The sequence below is a fragment of the Thunnus maccoyii genome, chromosome 22 (assembly GCF_910596095.1).
Source record: "Thunnus maccoyii chromosome 22, fThuMac1.1, whole genome shotgun sequence".
Taxonomy (NCBI): Eukaryota; Metazoa; Chordata; class Actinopteri; order Scombriformes; family Scombridae; genus Thunnus; species Thunnus maccoyii.
The window spans coordinates 3,094,132-3,117,438 of record NC_056554.1 but is presented as its reverse complement, the minus strand read 5'-3'; the positions used below and the strand labels follow the sequence as shown (position 1 = coordinate 3,117,438).

The 23,307-nt window shown below is 40.0% G+C and overlaps 1 protein-coding gene across 6 annotated transcripts in view; it reads left to right on the top strand.

Annotated features, from left to right (window-relative positions):
- The window catches only part of pde5ab (phosphodiesterase 5A, cGMP-specific, b), a 94,723-nt gene that overhangs the window by 58,127 nt on the left and 13,289 nt on the right, over positions 1-23,307 (top strand). For 5 of the 6 annotated variants that reach the window (XM_042400973.1, XM_042400976.1, XM_042400974.1 and 2 more), the window contains exons 8-16: positions 3,203-3,270; positions 10,320-10,428; positions 10,516-10,600; positions 11,920-12,095; positions 15,684-15,743; positions 18,071-18,217; positions 21,317-21,442; positions 22,066-22,160; positions 22,307-22,394. In XM_042400973.1, the coding sequence (XP_042256907.1) occupies positions 3,203-3,270; positions 10,320-10,428; positions 10,516-10,600; positions 11,920-12,095; positions 15,684-15,743; positions 18,071-18,217; positions 21,317-21,442; positions 22,066-22,160; positions 22,307-22,394 (954 nt within the window). The remainder of the gene's footprint in view (positions 1-3,202; positions 3,271-10,319; positions 10,429-10,515; positions 10,601-11,919; positions 12,096-15,683; positions 15,744-18,070; positions 18,218-21,316; positions 21,443-22,065; positions 22,161-22,306; positions 22,395-23,307) is intronic. The other variant, XM_042400972.1, reaches the window with a different exon arrangement.

The following is a 23,307-nucleotide window of genomic DNA, read 5'->3' as shown; positions in this document are numbered from 1 at the left end:
GTTTGTGTGTGTGTGTATGTGTGTATGTGTGTGTGTATGTTGTAGCAATCTCAACAGTTGTTAAACCACCTGCTGTTTTCTATTCTCTCTTTATTCTCCCTGTCTTTCTTTAAAAGAAGCTTCTTATCATCCTTTCTTTGATTTTTGACATATCACTACCTTCCAAAACAATCCACTTGACTGTTTTGACAACTCATACTCAGACTTTCTGATCTGCAACATCTGTGGTTAAGATGTGGTAAAGTTTAAGCAACTGAAAATTCTTGGTTTAGGGAGAGATGCAAAGAACGTGGTCATGGTTAAAACATTACTAAGAGTCTACAGCCACACTAACAGCTCTGTTAGGCTGTACTTCGCACTAAATGCTACCATCAGTGTGGCAACATGCTCACAATGAAAATGCTAACATGCAGATGTTTGAAAGGTCCAAAACTCCAGCCACACATGTAGTAGAAAGAACAACTTCTTTTGTGAGACCAACTCATTTTGGCTGATGGCCTTCATCACAGATGTGGACCATGCCCCTTGGAGTAGGTAAAGATGTTTTCCACACTCTCCTTCCACTCTGTGGTTCTGAGAGGCACTCACCATGGTAAAAACAACACCACAACAATAGACACAAGTAAAGCTAAAGCTAATGGAAATGGCATTAGTTACCATATATTTGGTCATAAACCAAAGTATTGGACAAGTTGAAATTTTGACCCTATGATGATGGTAGACTTGGTACAGCTCATCCTTTGGGGAATCTGAATATCTGTACCAATTTTCATGGTAATCCATTTAATAGTTGTCAAGACATTTCACTTAAAACCACGAATGTAAACCTTAGTAGTACTCAGGATCACCAAAGTCAGTAGAATTCATCAGCAGGAAACCTTTAATGTCTAACATATTTATGCCAATCCATCTGGTAGATGTAGAGATATTTCACTGGATAAGTGAAAATGTTGACCTGCTAGTGGCTCTAAATGAGAAGTCAGGGAATCACCAAAGTGTTTAGGATGCGTCCTCTGGTGACTATGAATGTCTGTACCACATTTCATTGCAATCCATTCAGTAGTTAATAAAATTGGAGTCTGGAACAAAGTAGTGGGAACAACTTGACAACATTACCATCCATACAGCCAAATCGCTACTATGGCTAAAACCTACTTTGTTAACAGTAGGGAAAGATTGTTTACAGGAAACCAACATTAATTTTTATGTCTCAAGATATGAATTGTGGTGTTTTTGTCAAACCCAAGCTTTGTTGACCAGTGCTGTCATTTTTCTGGTGAGGACGGTCTCAAATGTCTTACCTTTGTCTGCTTTCTCCAATGATTAGCTCTACTATTAAACACATAAATCACTTTGTTGTGTTGTGGATTGAGAAAATGACTGGAGATCTATGATTTAACATCAGTGCTGTAGTACTCTAGTCAAGGACTCGGACTCGAGTCTGACTTGTGTCCTGATTTTCAGGACTCGTGACTCGACTTGGACTTGAGCAATGATGACTTGGACTCGGACTTGGACTCGAGTATTGACTGACTCGGAAGTTGGAGATGAGGACTCAGACTTGTTAATTGATAAAGAAATAAAAGTTTTTTTGCGTGTTTTTGTTAGTTTTTTTGTAATAGGCCCTTCTAATTTGGCATAAGGTATTAGCTATATTAATTAGAGATGCACTGATTGATCGTCCACTGATCTAAAACGGACGGTTTTCAGCTGATTAGCCATTAATGACTGGCAGATCTGTCTCATGTATACGATTTTTTGCCAGTCAAATATTCCACTATGGTTCATGTCACGCACATAGCGGTAGCTGCGGCACAGACGTCACACAAACAGCGCACAAATAGTACAGTCACACACACATAACATGTTGTTGGTGTGGAAGTTCTTTAGCGTGAGTGAAGAAGACACAAAGCTTGCAATTGTAATACCTTTAAGTCCAAAAATCCCCCAAAATCTTTTTTAATTCTTAATAAAGAAAGAAAATAAGAAAAAAACAGAATCGTTAGGTCAGACCTTTAAAAAATTAGAAATCAGAATTGGCTAAGAAAATTGCAATCAGTGCATCATTAATATTCGTGTGAAATGGTGAATGCTGTGTCATTTTTGTTTAATGTGGACCTTTTTTATTTGTATGTCAGCTCTTTGACCATGCCAGAGTGGAGCACTGGAGCCCATCTTAGAACTTGACTCAGACTCAACCCTGATGACTCGGACTTAGACTCAGGTAATGGGGACCCGACTCGGACTCGACTCGGACTCTTCTTTGGTGACTCAGACTTGGACTCAGACTCAAACTCTGGGGACTCGAAACTTGACTCGGACTCTTCTTTGGTGACTTGACTACAACGTTGTTTAACACTAAATGACAGCAGACCCCATGGACATGACCAATGAACCTTTCCTTTGTCCTTCCTTGACATTTAAAACCTTGACTGATACTTCCAAAGATTCTGAAAAGACAAGCTCGATTTATTTCAATATTCCTACACAGGAAAAAAAAATCCATTATCCTGTGTCATCCTGCTATAAACCTTCCACCTTGCCAGCAACCCCCTATTAATGTCATAACATTGCAGGGTCCTTTTTCTGTTTAAAACAGCTTTATTACCCTCACCTAGAAAGGGTCAGGTTGAACTAATGGTAGAGTGAAGGTGTGTGTATGTGCATGCAAGTGTAAGGGGGCAGATTTTTCCAATACAAAGAGGGCTCGTCCATCTTTAACATCCTGTCCCCACCTCTTAAAAATGGAAAAAGGATCCTTTGCGAGCGGTTGGGAGTTCAGGTTGAGAGAAAACAAGTCCCTATAAGGGGGGAAAGGCAAAAGGAGCACTGGAATGTCGAAATAAACTCTCCTTCTGGCAAGGCTTGATGGATAATAGATCAACGTCCCTTTTTTTCATGCTGGGAGACATGTGCACGATACCACTGCTTAATTGACGATATATGGATGTTGCGTTTAGCTATAATGGCTTAATTGAAGGGAATGACAAGTTGATATGTCCAGAGAACACAATGGGTAGACCTGCAGCAAAGCATGGAGTACGTTTGTATGAGATTCAAAACTAGACCAAAACAAGCACATGTTTGCCACCTGATGCTAAAGGCATTACGCCAATCACAAGTCGCCCCCCACCCAGCATGTCCTATATCACTCAGTCAGTGATATCTCAGACAAATAAACTCACTTTTATTCTCTTTGCAGAACTCCTTCTCGAGTGTCTTTCACATGGAATACGAGGAGCTGGATGAAGTCCTAGACGCCCCCAAAAGGTAAGGCAATCACCATCAACTGAAACCCATTATTAAATTAAAAGTCTTGCAGATTGGCCTTGAGGCATACTCCAGCTGTTCCACCGGTTATTAGCGCTAATGTTTCCTTGAATTTGCAAACAGCCCTTTTCCTCGCCCACAGAAGCTCTTAGATGACGTTTGTGTAACAGACACTTGCACAAGGATTCATTACCATCACATACATTCAGAGAAGAGAAGCAGAAAAAGAGAGGTGTAAGGCAATGTTTTGGCAGTAATGGAAGTCTTGTTGTGCCCATTCATTCACTTCAAATTGAAAGAGAAAAGACAAGACAGTGTTACAGTCCAATACTCATAAGTTTGCTGTGCTGATTTGCAACCCCTCAGAATCTTTTTGAGGTAACCCACCTCCTTCACCTGCCAATTTCCCAGACATTTAATCATTGGCTTTGGGCTCAAAGCGCTTGTTCTCATTAGCTGAGCTCGTTTGGCTTGATACACTGTTTTCAGGGTCGATCTGACAGCTCCTCAATCACAACCTGTTTATCATGACAAAATGGGCCCTTTTACTGTCTGGGAGGCAGTCCGAGACCTTTCCAAGACAGTCTAACAATCGTCCGTCACGCACAGACAGTTTTTTTCAAGTCAGCATACATTCTTATTGCATGTGACAGCTCTATTAGTTGCATATGTGGAGTAGCATTTCTACTACAGTGGATAGAGCTGTGCTGTAAAATCCTTTTTAGCCAGGAAATATGTGTTCATGTTACCTGTGTGTGTTTGTACTGTGTAATACAGTTAGCAATGCCACTTAAAGAGGTCATGTGAGGAATTTTGGAACATAATATTGTCACATCCCAATAAAAACGTAGCTTTCTGTCATTAAGAGAAACTCTCTAAAATCTAGTGTCCTTTTCCTGTTTTGTGCCATAAAATAATCACCTTACCTGCTATCCACTAATACAGGAATTGTGACGTTCTTAAGAGATTAAGATACTTCAAACAAAGTGCATATTGGATCGTCAAACAGCATCTGAAACCCCCTCTCCAGACACCTTTTGGATATCAGAGTTTGGGGGCACACATTCGACAAAAGTCATGACTTTTCTGTAATTTGTCAAAACACCTATGTTTTTTTTGCTTTTAAGCACTTTGAGGTGCATTTTTTTCTATGAAAGGTGCTATACAAATAAAGTTATCATCATTATTATTATTATTAGTAGTATTATTATTATGTTTCCTTAACCTTAACCAAGTGCTGTTACTAACATGTCTATTAAAGATATTAACCCTGCTTTGGTTGCAGGAGAGGATACTGTTGATAAAAAGACATGAAATATATTGACAGTGATCAGGTTGCAGATATGTTCAATATAAACATTTCCCTGTGAATCCAAAATGCAGTCCAGGCCACATTAGGTTTATTCAAAAAGGGATTTGCTATTGAACTTTAGTTATTTGACAAAAAGTCATGTATTCACTTTTTCTTGAACCGGCACTATATCTCAGTCTTCATCAGCAGTTTATTCTTTACAGTGCAAACTCCTGCCATTCATAAAGACTGTGAATGCGGTTGTAAGCTTTGGGAAAAGTTAGTAAGTGGACCTTGAATCAAAATTTATTTTTGTCAAACTACTATGAGCTTTCACACTTACTGCAAATTAGTTGTACATGAAAGTATTTTTTTGGAAACAGGGTTTGTTGTGTTCTTATTAAACTGTATTTGCAGTGAAGAAGAAATATTCCACTTACTGCAGTTCAGTAATAGCACAATTACCTTTCCTTTTCTCCTGTTTTTCCCCTAGAAGTGATAATTGTGCTGATTATGAACAATTATCAGAAACAGGAAAAGGAAGCACTAAAGAGAAAAAAAGAAATGTCTCAAAGGAAAAAGGGCAGAAGTGAAGATAGAGCAGCCCATCAGAGAACCAAAGCATTTACAGATTTAAGCATTTACAGAATGAGTAGAGGGTCAGGATAAGAAGAAAAGGGATTGGAGGAGGCTACAGCTGCAGAGCTTCCTGGCATCAACTCGCGTTCCAGCCAGGAGGAGTGAATAAGCTGTAATCTGATTTAAGATGCAATGAGATAGATAGAAACCCCTCAACCCCACCATCTCCAGCCACACTCGTCTCCAGGGAGGCCTGGCCTCCCCCGTTGCTACGCAGCGTCTAAAATTCAATCTTAATCTCAGCCCAAGCAACAGAATTGGATTGTGTGTGTGTGTGTGTGTGTGTGTGTGTGTGTGTGTGTGTGTGTGTGTGCAGGTGTGTTTGGTATATACTGTATATGTGTTTGCATTGTCTTCCCAATATATGGGGCTTATATCAGTGCTGTCAGTCTTCCTCTATAATTCAATTCAAATTTCATTCCTTATTATTTTTAATATTTGAATTATATTTGAATTCCTAATACTCAAATTAAGCCTATTATTAATATTTACTGTGTGTCTATATACTGTATACACAGGCTTAAGCATTACCAGTGCTGCTATCAGCATGAAGTTGTTGATAGCGTGAGTAGGAGCTCTGTGTCCAAACCCCACACTGCAGGTTACAGCACTGATCACACAGGCTCAAGTCTTGTACTGTAAAATTTTTCCATTTGTGGATGGAAAAACTTTTCATACATTGCTTCTTAAACAGTCAGGAGTAGTGATCTCCATGGGTACAACGCTCTCTGCCATTTCTGATATTGTGACGTTACATTAGCACATTGAACATGAGATTGTGATTCAGACACACTCAGAAAATGTTATTGTTCATCAGACTGGTGTGACAGAAGCATTTCCTTTTCACATGCGTGCAGGCCAAGGTGAGATTTGCTAATTTTAGCCAACACATTCATAAAAAATAAAAAAATACACATTTGAATAGTAATCTCAGCATTCAGTTAGTATCTTTTTTTACTATTCAAATAATATTCATTCCCAAAATTCGTTCCAACAACTCTAGCCTCTTGGTGGTCTTTTAATAGATTTTGGCCAGTCAGTACAGTCCACCTGAAATAGTAGATACTATATGCTTCAGTTTGATGGATTACTTATTAAGATTATACGTGATTAATAATACTCTGGCTGTGCTAGAATTCCTCAACCTGATTTATTTGATAGTAATGAATCTGATCAGATTTCACTCAAGCTTTAAAATCTGGAGGACACACTGAAAACTGGACTTTCTTAAAATTACATTTGGTACAGAAATCAAACTCACAAATGTTGAGTATTGGCACAAAATTTCAGCTTGCAGCTTGCTTCAATGAAGAACTGTCATTATCTTCAAAACAACATCAAACAAACATCAGTCAAAGCCTAGTTTATATGCTGTGATCATCCATATGACTGTATGTGGTGATATTCTATGGAGAAGCAAGGATTTATAATTACAGGAATTATAAGACAAACTCTTTAACAGAAATATCTTCCGGAAATGTTACATGATTTTGAAAATAGCTATGCTACTCCAAAGCTGCAGAGAAATGGGGACACACTAGTACCGCTAAATGTACAATCATTACTCTACAGTTTCTGGCTGTAGAGCTCACTAGTGCACCAAATGTGTATTTATATGCAGCTGAAAATAGTCCCCAATAAATGCACAATTTACCTTGTTTGAGTAAAGTGAGAAACTTCGGAGCCTTTTTTTAAAAAATGAAACCATGTATTTATGACTGGTTTTTAAAGATTGACATCTATAGTAGGAACCAATGGGAAGGGTGGGGAAGTCAGAAAGTATTGAAAGCTCCACTATACACTATTGGTTTTGGAATCTTGTTTTCTCTAGGTACAACCAAATCACGCCATGTTGTTGCCATGTTAGATTAATCACTGCCAAATTTCGGTACCTTGAGAGCAGGTTGTGTTGTGAATTCAAATAAATATCGATAAGATTCCTTACGAGTCTATTGTAAAGCTTTGACTTTTGTCTTTTCAGCAGTCCTTGCCATATAAAGTGCGTTACAACAAGGCAAAAGTTTGGGCTAGTCTAAAAACAAGGCCTACCTAGTCTGTTGCTGGCCACATTTGCATCTGCAGATTAATTCCATACCCGATATGTTATGATCCACTAAAGTTAAGCACAATACAAGATGAATAAATCCCAGTTTATGTTATCTTTGCCGCCATCTTGACTGTACACATCTGGCAGAAATCTGTACTCTACTGAGTGCACTCTTCTAGTTATATGTCTTTGTATTGTACATTCTACTGTGAGTCACAAACCTCTTTTTCCATCAGGTTTTATTGACTCTATTTTCACACTAATTCCAGCTCCAGAGATATAGATAAGAGACATAAAGTCAATAAAACCTGATAGAAAGCACAAGTTGTCACCCTCTTTTTATTGGTGAAACAAACGGACCCGTCAGAACTCGTAGGAGGAGATTTAATATAGTTTTCTAAGATCTGAACAGTTTGACTGCATTTAAACCGAGTATGTGGATATTCTTTAAATGAAGGTATTGTTTCTGTGTGCAAGAACAGAGCTCACTCTGTAAGTGGACAAACGAGAGAAAAAGAAAAAAGTCATTACTGAAAATACCAACAGTGTCAGGGATGACACAAACCAGATGCCTTATCTTGTCTGGTCCTCCATCGCATCTCATTTTTTTATAAACTGCTCTCATGGCTGTTCCTCCCCTGGTTAGATCTAATAACTGTCTTTAAATACCACTTGTGTATGTGCTGTGAGGGCTGTGATACGGCAAAACTGGGCAGCTGCAACTGGGCCAACGAGGGAGGGGAGGGCCCTGCAGGATGTTGGCTTTGACCGGCTGGAACCGCAGGAGGCTTTTTATAGTGACATTAACCCCAGGCCACGGCTTCCCAATGACACAGTGTCTGTTTCATTGAAACAGGAAGTTCAGTCGAGCTGAACAGCGGAGCATTTCCAGTTGACAAAGTGGGACAATTAACTTTTTTCTGGATCTAGAGTTTGATTGTGGTCCTGAATTGAAAGCCAACGTAGCGCCGTCATGGTTCTTATTGATGCCGGTAGCTATACTGTGGCCTCATTTGAGTCAATCACAGAGAGAGGGAGAGGAAACGTGGATTTTAGTGTGTTTGGGTGATTAAAGTCGAGTACAAATGCACATACTGCACAGTATGTCCATCTGAAGTGTGTGTGTGTGCTGAGTTGAAGCCAGTCTGGACAGCACACATTGTTATAATTAGCCTGAAGCCATCCAACATGAAACTTTGATCATGGATAGGATGTCAGAAACCAAGAAAAACACAAACACACACACACACATCTGTCTCCCCCTTTTCTTCTCCCAAACACACACACACCGAAACACAAGTTTTCTATTTGTCGTTCTCTCTGTCATCCACCAACACACACTCTAATATTTACTCCCTCTCTCCTTGAGACACACACACACACACACACATACCATCGCACCGCAGCATTACAGCCAAAATCCACTGGCTTTTGCCTCAACCTCATGTTATGTTTATATATCCATTTTCCATCATTTATCATGCAGTATTATAGCTGACTCTGTGGTTGGACTTGGAGCGACTAAAGATAACAAACAGGCTTATTAAGCGCTGACAGACGTGACTGACGGCTTAGCTCTCAGACCTGAGCCAGAGTGCAGGGTGGACTCAGGTGCAGCTTTCAGGCTGCAGTTCTCTCATTAACCAGCAGATGTTTTATTATTTGGTGCTGTTAGCCTGGAGCTGTAGGAAGCAGTTTTATGGTTATAATGATTGCTGGTTTAAAAGAAGAGCTGGGCAAATGTGTAAAGGGACAGTCAAAAACGATCACTGAAGTTTCTCTGAGAGCATTACTGAAAGTGACAAACCAAAACGAATCGCGGAAAAATCTTTTTTTCGTCCACTCTGTACAGACTTATTCAACAAGATTTAAGAGACTACATGCTAGCTGCTCTGTGAAGCTGGGTTAGGCACAGCTAAATGCTAACATGCTAAATGTTAACATGCTGATGTTTAGAGAACATAATGTTTAGCATGTTCACATCTTAGCTGTGTGTGTGTATAGTATGCTAACATTTGTTAATTAGCACTAAATACAAAGTACAGCTGACCTTTCCTTAGTTTTGCAAGTATTTGATTATTAACTAAAGTATTGGACAAAAAATGTATCCTGATAATGGCACAAGATGAAAAGTTATTAATCTTGTGTAGATATCTGTATTAATATCTGTATTAGTTGTATGTCAATCCATCCAATAGTTGTCAAGAGATTTCACATCTGACCGTTATCACCATCCCTTCAGCTACACTGCTAGTGTGGCTATAAAGTGACTCCAAAAATACTCATCTCATAACAACTTTAATGTGCACTGTTTTAAACACCAGATGTGGTCTTTCCTCTATAAATAGTGTCTTTGTTTCTGTTCCAAATAAGTAGAACTAAGAAGTCAGTAGTCTAGTATCTATTATTCTAGATAGATGTCTAATCAGTTGACAAAAAGGGCATAATTTACAGCAACACACCATTAAGTGAAATTTTAATGCTGCACTAATCATTATTTATATACTAACATTGGATCCAACCCAACTTATTTTAGCCTCTTTTAGCATTGTTCTGGTTTTACCGCCCACGTTTTTACTGTTTCGGTTCCCTACTTAACACTCTCATCAACCTCATTTTACAGCAGCAGCAGCAGGCAACTGTTTTCAGACAGACAAAGTTAGTGACTAGCTGGTAAACATAGTGGAGCATTTATTGTCATATCAAGTTTATAATATGTCAGTATTATGTTTACAGCTTGTTGCGCTGTCCTAAATTGGATCTACATTAGAATTTAAAATATAGTGTCTTGGGTTTGAACAATCCATGGCAGATGCTTTTGTCTAATGTGACTACAATAACTGTACTCAGAACACTCCAGAGAAACAAGAGGTCAATGTCATCAAAAATTGGAAGTGTGCACCTCCCAAACAAGCAACCATAAGTGTGTTCAGTGCTATAGTTCAAACAACATGAATTTGTGCACAAATGGGTGCAGCAGGGTTACAGAGGTTAATGTAGTTGAGCTTGGTAATTAATCCCATTATTTACGGTGTATGATGGAGCTGTTTGTGTTGTTGTTTTTCTCCTCAGGGACTGTGATGTCAGTCAGATTAACTACATGTACGCTCAGTACGTTAAAAACACCATGCAGCCTCTCAACATCGCTGACGTCACCAAGGACCAACGCTTCCCCTGGACGGTAAGTATTCTTCTTCTCTTTTCCTCTCTTTTCTTTTTTTCTTTTAATTTTCCAAAGTGAGTAATTATAGCTGTTGTCCTCTGACAGAGTGAAAACCCAGATCACACCAGCAACCAGATAAAGAGTTTGCTCTGCACCCCCATCAGGAATGGCAAGAAAGACAAAGTCATTGGTAGGATCTTTTTCTTTCTCTGGTGGAGCGCCCTTTTGAAGTACTAAACCTGAGCTTAAACCTCCTCTTTTTCATCTGTTCATGACAGGAGCTTAAGTAAGCTGCAGTAAGATCTGTTAGGAGAAAACTAGACCACAGACAGACAATAGGTCCATGAAATAAGTGTATTTTTACACCAGTATCAGCCCCATATATCCACAAATGATGAGTAATTAAATTGTCTCTGTGGTGTTCCATTTATTTTCCAATGCAGTAATGAACATCAGCACCAGGGGCTACAGGCTTTAAAAATCTTACATCGTACAGCTGAGAACACATTAAGCCAGCATAGCATTACCACTTGTATTATCTGTCCATGAATAGTCCTGCCACTCCATCCATCACAGTGATTATCATCAGCATAATTAGCTGATAGCGGCTCAGTTAGTTGGATATGAAGATGACTAATGACCGTGGATGTCCCTCATTGATCAAATAAAACAGGTCCTCCAGCCTCTCCTCCAACCTTGAAGAGACCCGGTGACAAGAAGGATCAAAACAGCTCAATTTATTACAATGAAATGTTCTTCGTCCTTCACTTCCAACAGATTAATTCAGACTCACTAATATCTACTTCATGAATACATTAGCATTGGAGATGCAATATTCTGCTCCATCTCCCTAAATGCACAGGTTTGTGTCTAGGTGTAAACAAAAACTTGAAATAATTGTATCTCATTTTATGATAATGTTATTACTTATACAAAACTTATTTACATGTTGTGCAAGATGAGATAACTTATCATTTTAACTATATTCTCCAAAATCTCACCTGTGCTATAATGTTAATGCAGGTTGATAAGACAGAACCAGTTGTCTGTACTAACACCATGACCAGATTAACCTGTTAGGGCACTCAGTGTATAAATAAGGTTCTATTAGCCCCCCATTCTTCCAGCACTATATATTTTACTGCTAGTAAACTGCCTGGTCCCAGGTTTGCTGTGTGATAATTTGATTCAATACATTAAATCAGGAATGTGTCACATATAAGCACAAAACTGAGATATTGAAAGTCTTCTAACTCAATTTTGAGGGACAAGACAGGGCCTTAAGATGAGATAAGATAAGGTAATGGAGCAGGAGCCACTTTAAAGGTGTCTTGTAGAGTTTGCTATGAAATGCTACATGACATGTCAACAGAAGGTCATCTAAGATCTTGTTAGTCTTGCTTGGACTGAAGGTTTATGTAAATCACAGCTCATGAAACCAATAAAAATGAGACCAAGCCAGGGTTTGTGACCAGAAGTATCAATGTATGCCTTTGTGTGTGCATGTAGGTGTTTGTCAGTTGGTGAACAAGATGGATGAAGCGTCGGGCAGCGTGAAGGCCTTCAACAGGAACGATGAACAGTTCCTGGAGGCATTTGCCATCTTCTGTGGTCTCGGTATCCAGAACACACAGATGTACGAAACAGTGGAGAGAGCAATGGCCAAGCAGGAGGTCACTCTGGAGGTCGGCCTCACATACACACACACACACACACACACATCAGATATTCCCACTGGACTGTTTTCATTTTTGCCTGTGTGTGTGTATGTGTGTGTGTTCTGTAGCTCCTTAAACTGTCTAATTAGGATATTTACTGGGACAAATCTAATGTGTGCATGTGTGCATCAGACATGGTGTATGTTTGTGTGTGAACACTAAATTGTCTAATCCAGTGGTTCTCAAACTTTTTCATGTCAAGGACCCCTGAATTGAAACAAATTAGACCACAGATCCCCATTTGATAGGACTTTGTCTTGGGGTCCCATCTGATAAGATCTTTGCTTTTAGATGTTTTATCACAGAAAGTGTATGAAACCCATGACCAAGACAGTCATACATTCTGTCATTGTGTTACATATGGATGGAATTATAGTGGAAATAAATTATTCCCCTTTTTGCTGGGGCCCCACTGGAACCCCCTCAAGGACCCCTGGGGTTCCCAGACCCCACTTTGAGAACCACAAATTCCTACTAAGATCTTTACACTGTGATTTCAGTACATTCTGGTCCTAGTTAGCAATCTCAGGTCAATTCTGTAGTTGCAAGTATTACTTGGTACCAGGGGGATGGCATTATTTATGTTGCATCATCACATACTGCACATATTGCTTTACTGAAATAGTGTCAGCTACAAAAGAGTAGTATTGATCAACAACAAGTATGTAACAAGTAAGAAATAACATGTAGCAAATCACTATATCAGAGGCAGACAACTCAACTAGAGCTGATTTTTCACAAGATGTGAGCTAAACAAAGACATAAAGACTGAAACCAAAAATATTTAATCTCAGAACTCTGTGCTGTTGTACTTCTATCTTTGTGAGGAACCAGTTTGAATTTCAGGCATTGATAGTGAGGACGTTTTTAGAAGGAGAAGACAATTTGGCTAATTACATCTTCAAAGATTCAGTGTTAGGGTAAAGGTTAGAGGTTTAGGGTAAGGTTTGGATAAGATCTGGAATGTGTAGTTGTGAGTTAAGCAAGAGTGTGTTATGGCAGCAAAGGTCCTCACAAGTATAAAAGTACAGGAAAGTACAGTGTGTGTGAGAGCATCACTGATAGAGCTATTTGTGGGTGTGTGAGTGACAGTGATGAGGCGATGCAGAGGGATTTTTCAAGCTGCTTCTTGACACTTTCCTGCTTTCAGCCTCTGTGAAAGACAGTCAGCAAAGCATGCATTCATTATAACTCAGCCCACACACACACACAGTTCACTATTACGCCTTTGCAGTCTTATATACTCGTTCTCTCTACTCCTCTGAGCCACACACATGCTCACACACCATACACTCTTGCTGTTTTCAGTGTGTGTTTTCCATGGCAGAGCTGTCAGCTTCAGGGTGTCAGAGGTGACGTCTCCTCTCGGTTGCAGCTGACGCCCACCTCCTCTGCCACTTTACCCAGTTCACCCAGGCCTCCCTCCAACTGGTCTGGACTGTTCTGTCTCTCTCCTGTTTACTCTGCCTCTGGGTCTCAGTTCAGTTGTATGTGGCTGCTGAAGCCCTGTTTGGAACTGTCTCATCCACTGAGTGTAGACAGTCCCAGATGGCTCCTATAGGGGATATGGCTATGTGCTGCTCTTTATGGCAGATGGACAAAATTCTGTCATGCCTAGGGCAGTGTATCATTTATAGTGCCAGCACCAATACCAGTACCCTTAAGGTGATATCAATACCAGCAGAGTACATTCGATACTTTTTTTTTTCTATTAATACCCGTCATGTGAATGGAAGCATTCAGCTGCGTAAAATGCCACCACTCCTCCCCATCCAAATGATTTTTACACAAATACATTTTGAAAGTGTTCAAATTATTAAAATATTTATATTTGTGGCATCTCTTGTACACTAAACTGCCACCTCTGTCAAATACAGAACGCTTGACTTCACCACCACGGACTGTATGGGTCATAGCTGCTGTGGTAGTGGGCCAATCACATGTCGCTTGCAGTAATTGGCTGTGAGCAAAACCATACAAATAGTCTTTTTTTCTAGATCTGGGTTCAAAAAGGATTGAATACAGGTATTGTTTGACTGGATACATTTTGATACTATTTCGTACTTGGTTATTTTGGTTGATACCTAAAAGGTATTGAGTACTGATACCCAGCCCTAGTCAAGCCCCCATTGGAAGCCAACAAATTTCACACACACATGCATTGATTGCATTTTCACCTACTGCTAACAATAGTGGAGAAATTAGCAACAAAATAAGCCAAGCACAATTTTAATTCATGACATAATCAAGAACATGAACTGCATTATTTTCTAATTTCTTATTAGTTTCCATTGTAAAAAGGAGACATGTAAGTTTAACTTTGCTTAAACTGCGAGATTTTAGACCCAAAAAACACAAGATTGTCTTGCTATATATTGTCTTTTACTTTACATGTTGTTTTGTTCTGTGAATAAATCTTACTAACTTGAATCTTGACAACCTTGCTAGCATCAGAGTTCTGTTTTTTCTTTATTGTTCCCAAATTATTCTGATTCATAGGCTAGGGCTGGGCGATGCCAGAAAATCAAATCTCATGATTTTAATCTATTTTTGTAAGAATAATAAAATACCTGCACAACCTGCAAGGCTGTCATCATTATACATAAAATACTGACAGCTATTGACTGTCAGTACCAGATGCTTCAACTAAGTAGATCACATCCAGTTTAATAATCAGTTTAAGCACAGACGGAGCAGAAAGGATGATCTGCTGTTGTCTGTGTTTCTGTACAAGACATCAGTCTGATATCTGCAGACTGCTGCTAGCTGTAGTTAGCTACCTGGCAGGTAGAGACAAACTGAACAAAGCAAATTCTGGTAACGAGAGATGATACCTCATCAACAAACACAAGCCAAGAGCACAGATCAGTTTACAGCGTCATCTTCAGTCTGTCCTTTGCGTAGATGTGAGGTTTTCTCCAGTAACACTCCCAAGATCTTACTAACTTGGTTAACCATATGAAAACCTCCTCTTGCCCCCTTGACATCTTACCAACATATCTATTTAAAAATGTCATTGGCTCTATTGGTCCTGCTGTATTCTCCGTAATCAACAACTCTCTGTTATCTGCTCGTGGCCCTGCAGTGGTTCTTCTCCTACCTCTCCAATAGGAGTGTTGCAGTTTCTGTTGGCAGCTCTGCATGGTGAGGTACCTGCCTACATTATAGATCTACTGCAGCCCAATGTCACCAGCAGGTCTCTAAGGTCTACTGATCAGGGTTTGCTGGTTGTTTCTAGAACAAGACTTAAAACTAAAGGAGACTGCGCTTTGACGTTGTGGCTCCTAAACTTTGGAACTCTCTCTCATTGGATTTAAGATCTGTGGACAATGAGGACACCTTTAAAAAGCAGCTTGTTCAGACTTGCCTTTGTGTAATTTTATTGTCCAAATCTGTCAGATTTAAGTGTGTGATTGAAGTGGGGAGCAGATTAATAGGCACTGTAGGTGTGTTTTCTACGGAAAAACCTGATACAGTGTGACATTCCAAAGTCTGCATACCTCCTCTGATTTGTGTGTTTGTGTGTGTGTGTGTGTGTGTGTGTGTGTGTTCCAGGTCCTGTCATATCACGCCTCCGCCGCAGAGGAAGAATCGCGGGAACTCCAGGTAACAGCGGTAAATTACAATTTATTAATTTAACAATACACACACTCACACCTGCATGCACATTAGTACCCACCAATTCATGGGTTATTCAACACACAGCCATAAACACACTCACTCAAGCAGATGCTGTCCTTCAGGGTCAGAGGAGGCAAAGTGTGTGTAGATGAGCAGTAAAGTAACATAACACCACACCACTGAATCAGCAGGAAACCACAGTCAGTAGAGCAACTCTATAGGACTACTTTTCTCAGAAACACACACACACACATACACATTAACTTGTAGAGGAAATCATTGGCTGAGTCCTAAGTGGGTTTGCAAACTGATACTACAAAGGAGGAGGTTATGTGAGGGTAAAAAAATACTGTGTGTTGTCGAAAAAACGCTATATTAATTAAAATGTGTATTTAATTACCTCCAACCTGACTTTGGCGTGCATGAGCCGTCCATTTTTCTTTGTTTTTCCTGGCAAAGTCAGACATATCCAAGTTTCCAGAAAGATCGGTTTCCCAGTTGTAATTATGACTTGGATGTTGACATGATTGCTAAGAACAACTTGAAAACGGGTAAATACAATAATTCTCACGTGACATGAACTCAGCATTACCATTAGTCAGCTGTTGTCAGTGTGTGCAAATGAGCTCTTACATACAAGTTTGAAATTAAATGTGTGGCTCTAGGGCCATTTTTTGCGATGCAACTTAATTTTTGTATACACTTTACATATATGCGTCTGTAGCACCTCTCAAGGTGGTTTGAACTATCAGATTTCCATCTTGAATGCATTTCACGTAGCCTTTTTGAGATTGGATACATATCCAATGAGCCCAAGATGCATACAGTGTAAATGAGGTTAGAAAGTTTCAGAAAATGTATTTTAGAAAAGTTGACATCTCAGAAAAGAAACAGAAAACCTTCCGTGTCAGACACATTAATGTTTCAGAAAGACACATAAAAAATGTTTAGAAAACACTTTCAAAAGCTATCATGTTTTTAAGGTTAGAAAACTTAACATCTCAGAGAACAACTTAAAAACATTTCAGAAAATACATTTTTGACTTATTTTAGAAAACTTGCCATTTCAGAAAACACAACTGCATTTTAAAAATTCAACATTTTTTTTTAGGAAAAAAAACAATTAAGTTTTATTGATTTGTTTTCTGAAATGCTATATGTCCTCTGTAGGACTGTGTACTTTTCATCAGAGGTAAAATAGTGAATGTGACCAGAGTATCTTACAGCACTTAAAAATCAACACAGAAGGACTTTATGCATGGCTAATGTTGCTAATAATCCATCATTACACAGGAAAGCATGGATGTGCACAACTACATATGGCCATACTTACAAAATGCTCACCTTTGTTTTCGCCTCCAAATAAGTGTGACTAACCTGTTGGCTTGTTTACAACCCGTGTGATGCTATGACCTGTTTTTAGCGATAGCTGTGTTCTGAGTTCATCTGGTATTACTTTCAACATTAGCATGAGCAATGGAGCCAAGTGCCAGAGCTACAAAAATAATTCATTTAAGTAGAACGATGTTTGAAGTAAATATCCATGTAATATCCAAATATCCATAGCCTACCATGATTATATTGTGTATCAGAATACCAGCAGTATTTGAGGGAAAGCACTGATTCTTCTGCAACGGTTCCCTGGCATTGCGCTTGTTGCACCAAAAAATTACAGGAATTCCCTGCAGTCTTGCTTATGATTTTGTTAATGAGATCATTTGTTACTATATGACTGGTTTTCTAACAGCTCTCCAGATTTGAACCAATCACTGCAGCCCTTCTTTCACACCAGTCACAGCCTTGACATCACATGACCTGTGATGAAAGTCCTGTTCTGTTCTGGGGCTAAACTAACGGCATAACCTGATTAAGCAGGCTCCCTTGGGTGCTAGAGAAAGGATGTGTCATTTGGTATCTAGGACACAGGCTGGATTTTTTCGGGTATGCTCTACCTGAGGGACTGCTACATACTGTATGCGTGACACATCGGAAGATGAGAGACCCTTCATCATTGTGTAGTTAAAGCTTCTACTGTAACTGGAGCAGCGCTTTTAGGTCAGTTTTGTGACTTAAAAAGTGAGCAAGAATTAAGATTTAGAATGGAGGAAATAATATGAAAAAATTATCATTGGCCACCATTAACTAAATTATGCAGATGATACACTTTCATATTCATGTTTGTGTGTCACTGAATCTGCAGCCTATCTACATTTCCTAATGTTTGATTATGCGTGTGTGTGTGTGTGTGTGTGTGTGTGTGTGTGTGTGTGTGTGTGTGTGCGTGTGTGTGTGTGTGTGTTTGTGTGTGTGTGTGTTTGAAGGTAGCCACAATTCCGTCAGCCCAGTCCTTGTGTCTTATGGACTTCAGCTTCAGTGACTTCGACTTGTCGGACACTGAAACCACACTGGCTACCGTCCGCATGTTTGTCGACCTCAACCTGGTCCAGAACTTCCAGATGAAGCACACGGTAAGAACTGACCTGTGACCCATAAAGTAGTAGTATCAAAGCAGTGATTAAACATAAACTACTATATGCAGTTGCTATACTATATGCCTTTTTTTTATCCTTGAGGCCTGACAAACGTATCAAATACATTTTCTTCCGTGCAAAACATTTGCAAAGCCTATTTTTTCTTCTTATATTTTAGATTTGTTACATTTAATACTACATTGTTTATGGCAGACTGTCGTAAAATGCTGTGCTGCAGCAACTACAGCCACGACTGGTGTGGCTCATACATAACACACTGGCAGCTGCTTGGGTACAGTGGGACCTGCAGGTAGCCCTGACAAAGGTGAAGTTTTGAGAACACAGAGGAGCCGTGGAATTTGACAGTCAGTTCCTCCACTGTGGGCAGTGAATACTTGTCAGGGATCACGGCCTTGTTAACTGACCTGAGGTCGATTCATGGGCGAAGGCCCCCTGACTTTTTACTTTCCACCACCAAGTTGGAAATCCAGGGTGATGCATCCAATTCCTCAATTACGCCTACTTCTGGAAGGCTCTGTAGTTCAGCAGTCCCGTCATCGTGCAGGGCAAGGGGCAGGCAACGCAGGGGCTGAATGACTGGGCACACATCAGGGTTGAGGAGGGGCTGATGGTTAAAGGTGGTGATGCAGCCTAAGCTGTCAAGCAGAGAAGGCCAGCGCTTTTGCCAGAGTGAGCTAACAGCCAAGATGGCAGATGCTGTGTTGTCCAGGAGGGAGAACAAGTCACACAGCAAGACCATGCCCATGACATTGGCCCTGTGGTGGGACACTTGGAAGATGAACGATGGAAGAGCCTTGGTCCCATAACACACAGAGAAGGCGATTGTGCCCATCATGCCAATTTTTCCAATACGCCAGTTTCCATAGCCGTATAGATTTTCAGCACCAGCTGTGAGTGTCTGGAGTGGAAAAAGCTGGTGATGTTCAGGAGAGGCCGTAAAGCCCCTTTATCCAGCAGTAATGGCAGGAACACCCCATCAAATTCCACTGTGCACCACTTTAAAGGGTGCTAGATGACATGCTAAGCCAGCTGCAGATTCAGTTTGGAATGCTATTTCCACAGCCTTTAAACAAACGACATACAAACTATTCATGATTGAGCTTTCGAGCTGCTGGTAGGTGGTTGTTTGGATTTTTGAGAAAGCCAGAATAGCTGCTTTCAGTCTTTGAGCTAATGTAGGCTAATCAGCTCCCAGCTCTACTTTGATGAGTGTACAGATCTCATTGATATCAGTCTTCTCATCTCACAGCAAGAAAGTCCAAACTAATACTCCAACTTTTGTATTCTTTAATTAACTCCCCATAGAATGATTTAGTGCTATAGGTGATGGTGATAAAGGCTTGCCTTTTAAAGCTATAGGGCATACAGAACAGGAGATGGTAAATTTAGCCAGAAAACAGCTTTAGAACACTTTTAGCTTACAAATGATAAAAAATATAATATAAAAATGAAATGATATGATTAAGTTACAGATTACTACAGTGCATGAGCACAGGATACATTTCCAAACATACATACCCCCAGTAGGTTTCAATAGAATACACAAGGCTTTAATATAATGAAGGGTATTATCATGGCAGCACAGAAACCACAACAATTAGAACAACAAACAACACCACAACATACTGACACCACTTTAGCTTGTTGTTCTCAGCGTATGTCATGGAAAAAGACAAGAGCAGCTTCCTCTTTTATTAATTGCAGAAAACAATCTGCTTCTCATTGTCAGCAGCATTAGACCATTAGAACACTATTGTGTGTTTGTGTGAGTGAATGCACTTACGACTGAGTTAATATTTGCCTGCATCCTTAACTCATAGACCACACACACACACACACACACACACACACACACAGCATCATGATACACCTAAAACACTTCCTCTCCAAAAAATCCCTTACGCACTCTGCCTCCATTACTGCCGTCTTCCAGACCCACCGCTCTCTCTCTCTCGTGTCCGGCTCCCCTTCGGCGCCAGCACCGCCTGGTCGCTGGCGAGTTTGGCTCTCCTCCTCAGCACGCTCTCCATGTGAAGGGGTGCTTGTGTGATGGTGGCTGACCTCCGGAGTGCCTGCGGAGAGAGGCCTCATAAAGAGAGGCTTTGATTGGAGGAGATTAGGGCCCTCCAGCAGAGTTGGCTGTCAGTTTGACGTTCACGCCGGGAGCTGATGTGCTGACCACCCTGGAGCATCACAGCTTGGGTTTTGAACTGTGTGCAACATGTTCTTATCTAATTACAATTCTAACATATTGAATGTTTTGTAGCCATTCATTATAATCATTATATCAAATGAAAGTATAATGATCCCTGTTGAGAAAATGAGCCATAATTTTATTAATCGAACAATGGTTTTGGGGTTCTTATAGAGCCTGAGACTGAATTACTTTTACTCACTGTAGTGCAGCAAAGACGAACAAAGCACAGAGCATCGATTTGCTGGCAGGGTGCTGAGTCTTTACTTTCAGAAAGGGCAAACATCCTGACAGGAGAGTCCCTTCGCTCATCACATTTGCTTTTTCTCTCTGCTGCTGTTATTTTCCACCCACGCGTAATGTTTTTTAGTGGGGGGTTTTTTTTTTCTTCCTTTCAGTCACACAGTTCATGCCATGCAGCTAAAAACAATGAAATTGACTGGTTTGAAAAAAAATAAAGAAAATTTTATTCACTATGTTTATATTTTTATATACAGAGATGTAGAAAAATAGTGTTGTAACTAACTGTGTGACTAAATGCAAGGCTGGATTACCTACCAGGGGCCCAAAAGCAGGGCCGGATTAATCCGGTAGAGGGACCAGGGGGAAAAATTTTCTGTTGGGCCCCTCCTGATCCCCCACCTACTACCCTCGAGTGCAACCAGTACTCCTCTGCTGGAATAATACTTGATTTGAGTTAGTTTGTGGTAATTTGATTAAACACAACTTTATTTAGGATATACACCATGTTAGTATAATATTCATTAAAATGATAAAGCTCTTAAGGCTAGATTTTGACAGATTTGATCTCTATATAAATTGTGTTTACATGATGCATTTCCTGCCGTTACATTTACTTCTGTACTTTCCCTCTCCTGTAGAGTTTATGCCAGTGGATTCTGAGTGTGAAGAAGAACTACAGGAAGAATGTAGCCTATCACAACTGGAGACACGCCTTCAACACCTCCCAGTGCATGTTCGCCCTCCTCAAGTCAGGACGCTTACAGGTCAGTGTAGCTAATCACTGGTTAGACTGAGCTGTAATAAACAATTTACCTTTTTGTCAGTTATCGTTAAGTTAATTGTCACATAGCAGTGCAGTTGCAGGGAAGGACTAGTTTGCATTATTACAATAGCAATTACATAATTTTGAAGGAAAAAAACAATAGATAAAGCCATGTGTTGGAGGAAATCAATCTAAAAGCTGACAGTTTATTTTGGAGAATGGTGGGCAGTAATATTAAATTCGCATGATTTGTAGCTCATGGTCTGAATTACACAAGACCTATAATGAAAAATTGAAATGTTTCAAAGGATCTCGCACATCACCAAGAATAACCTTGTTTGGAAAACATTGGATGCTGGTGGTTTCCCTGACATGAAAGCTGTCATGCATGAAACTATGAGCAGCAGTAGTCTAGAGATATCAGAAACAGCCATGCTGGAGCTCTACTGTCAGCTGTGATGTAAAAGCTGTTGTTGTCCACTCCTGCCTGCGAGCTGAGCACCCACACTGCCAACAATGTGTGCAGTGTTACAACAGCAGCAGCCATTATGTGGATGTAGTTTTTTTTTTTCTTTCCTCCTATTGTTCCTCCCTCTTATAATCCATCCGTCCATCTCCTGACAGAATAATCTGAGCGATCTAGAGGTCTTGGCTCTGATGATTGCAACTCTCAGCCATGACCTGGACCACAGAGGAGTCAACAACTCCTACATACAGAGGTACAACAGGAGAGGATGAGTCACTGAAGCGTATGTGTGATTGTACTGTATATGCATGTGTGGGAGCATGCTGCTTCCACTCTGTGGGTTTTTTATTTCCTGTGTGTGTGTGTGTGTGTGTGTGTGTGTGTGTGTGTGTTGTCCAGGAGTGACCACCCACTGGCCCAGCTCTACTGCCACTCCACGATGGAGCATCACCACTTTGACCAGTGCCTCATGATCCTCACCAGCCCTGTAGGTGTACACACACACACACACACACACACACACACACAGAGGAAGCTTTTGAACCATCCTTCACAAGGGATTGGTCAAACTAGAGGGAACATCAGTCCTGCATGTTTTTTCTGTTGATGAAAGCAGTGGTGTAAATACAGGTGGATTTCATAAGCCACAATTCACCTGATCTCCATAAGCTTTAGCTTTGAATCACCTGTTTATCCATGGCCTCAGTCTTTTATCACATGCACAAAGAGTGATTTTTTTTCAGCGCTTAAAAGCCCCTATGTGTATTGTGTGTGATAAAAGCATCTTTCAATTTATTCCAATGAAATTATGTTTCTGTTTGTTGACAAAAACAGCTGTCTGCCTGTCTGCAGTGGGTGCAACAGTGTCATTTATGCTAGCATTAGTGGTCACCAAAGTTTGACATTTCAAATCCTACACGGAGGAGCAAGTTTAGCCTCTTTCAGTTTATGATTCAATTATAAGTATTTTACCTCTATTCACATCATCAATCAACATAATAATATACATGATAAAGTAACCTTGATAATATTCTCAGTATTAATATTATTAATTTTGTGTTTGCCCTAAAGGACTGTATGAAAATTATTGGGATTGTGTGGGTGGCTGACGTTTCACTTTTTAAAAAAGTATGACCCTTCCTAGGGTTAATAATGTTTTCTTTTAACCCTACTACATGACCCTCCCCATAACATGTCAAAATAATACAACAGTGTTAAACTGGTAAAACTTGTTTCATAGTGTACATCAATTTAAAACTTAATATCTTAAAGGAGTTTAAGCACTTTGTATGGAAGTTCTCTGAGAAATTTGCAAGGTAGTACAAAGTCAAGGGTTGTTGTGTCATGTAGCAACAACAAGCTAGCAAAGCTCTATAAATGGAACCATTTCTGCACATGCT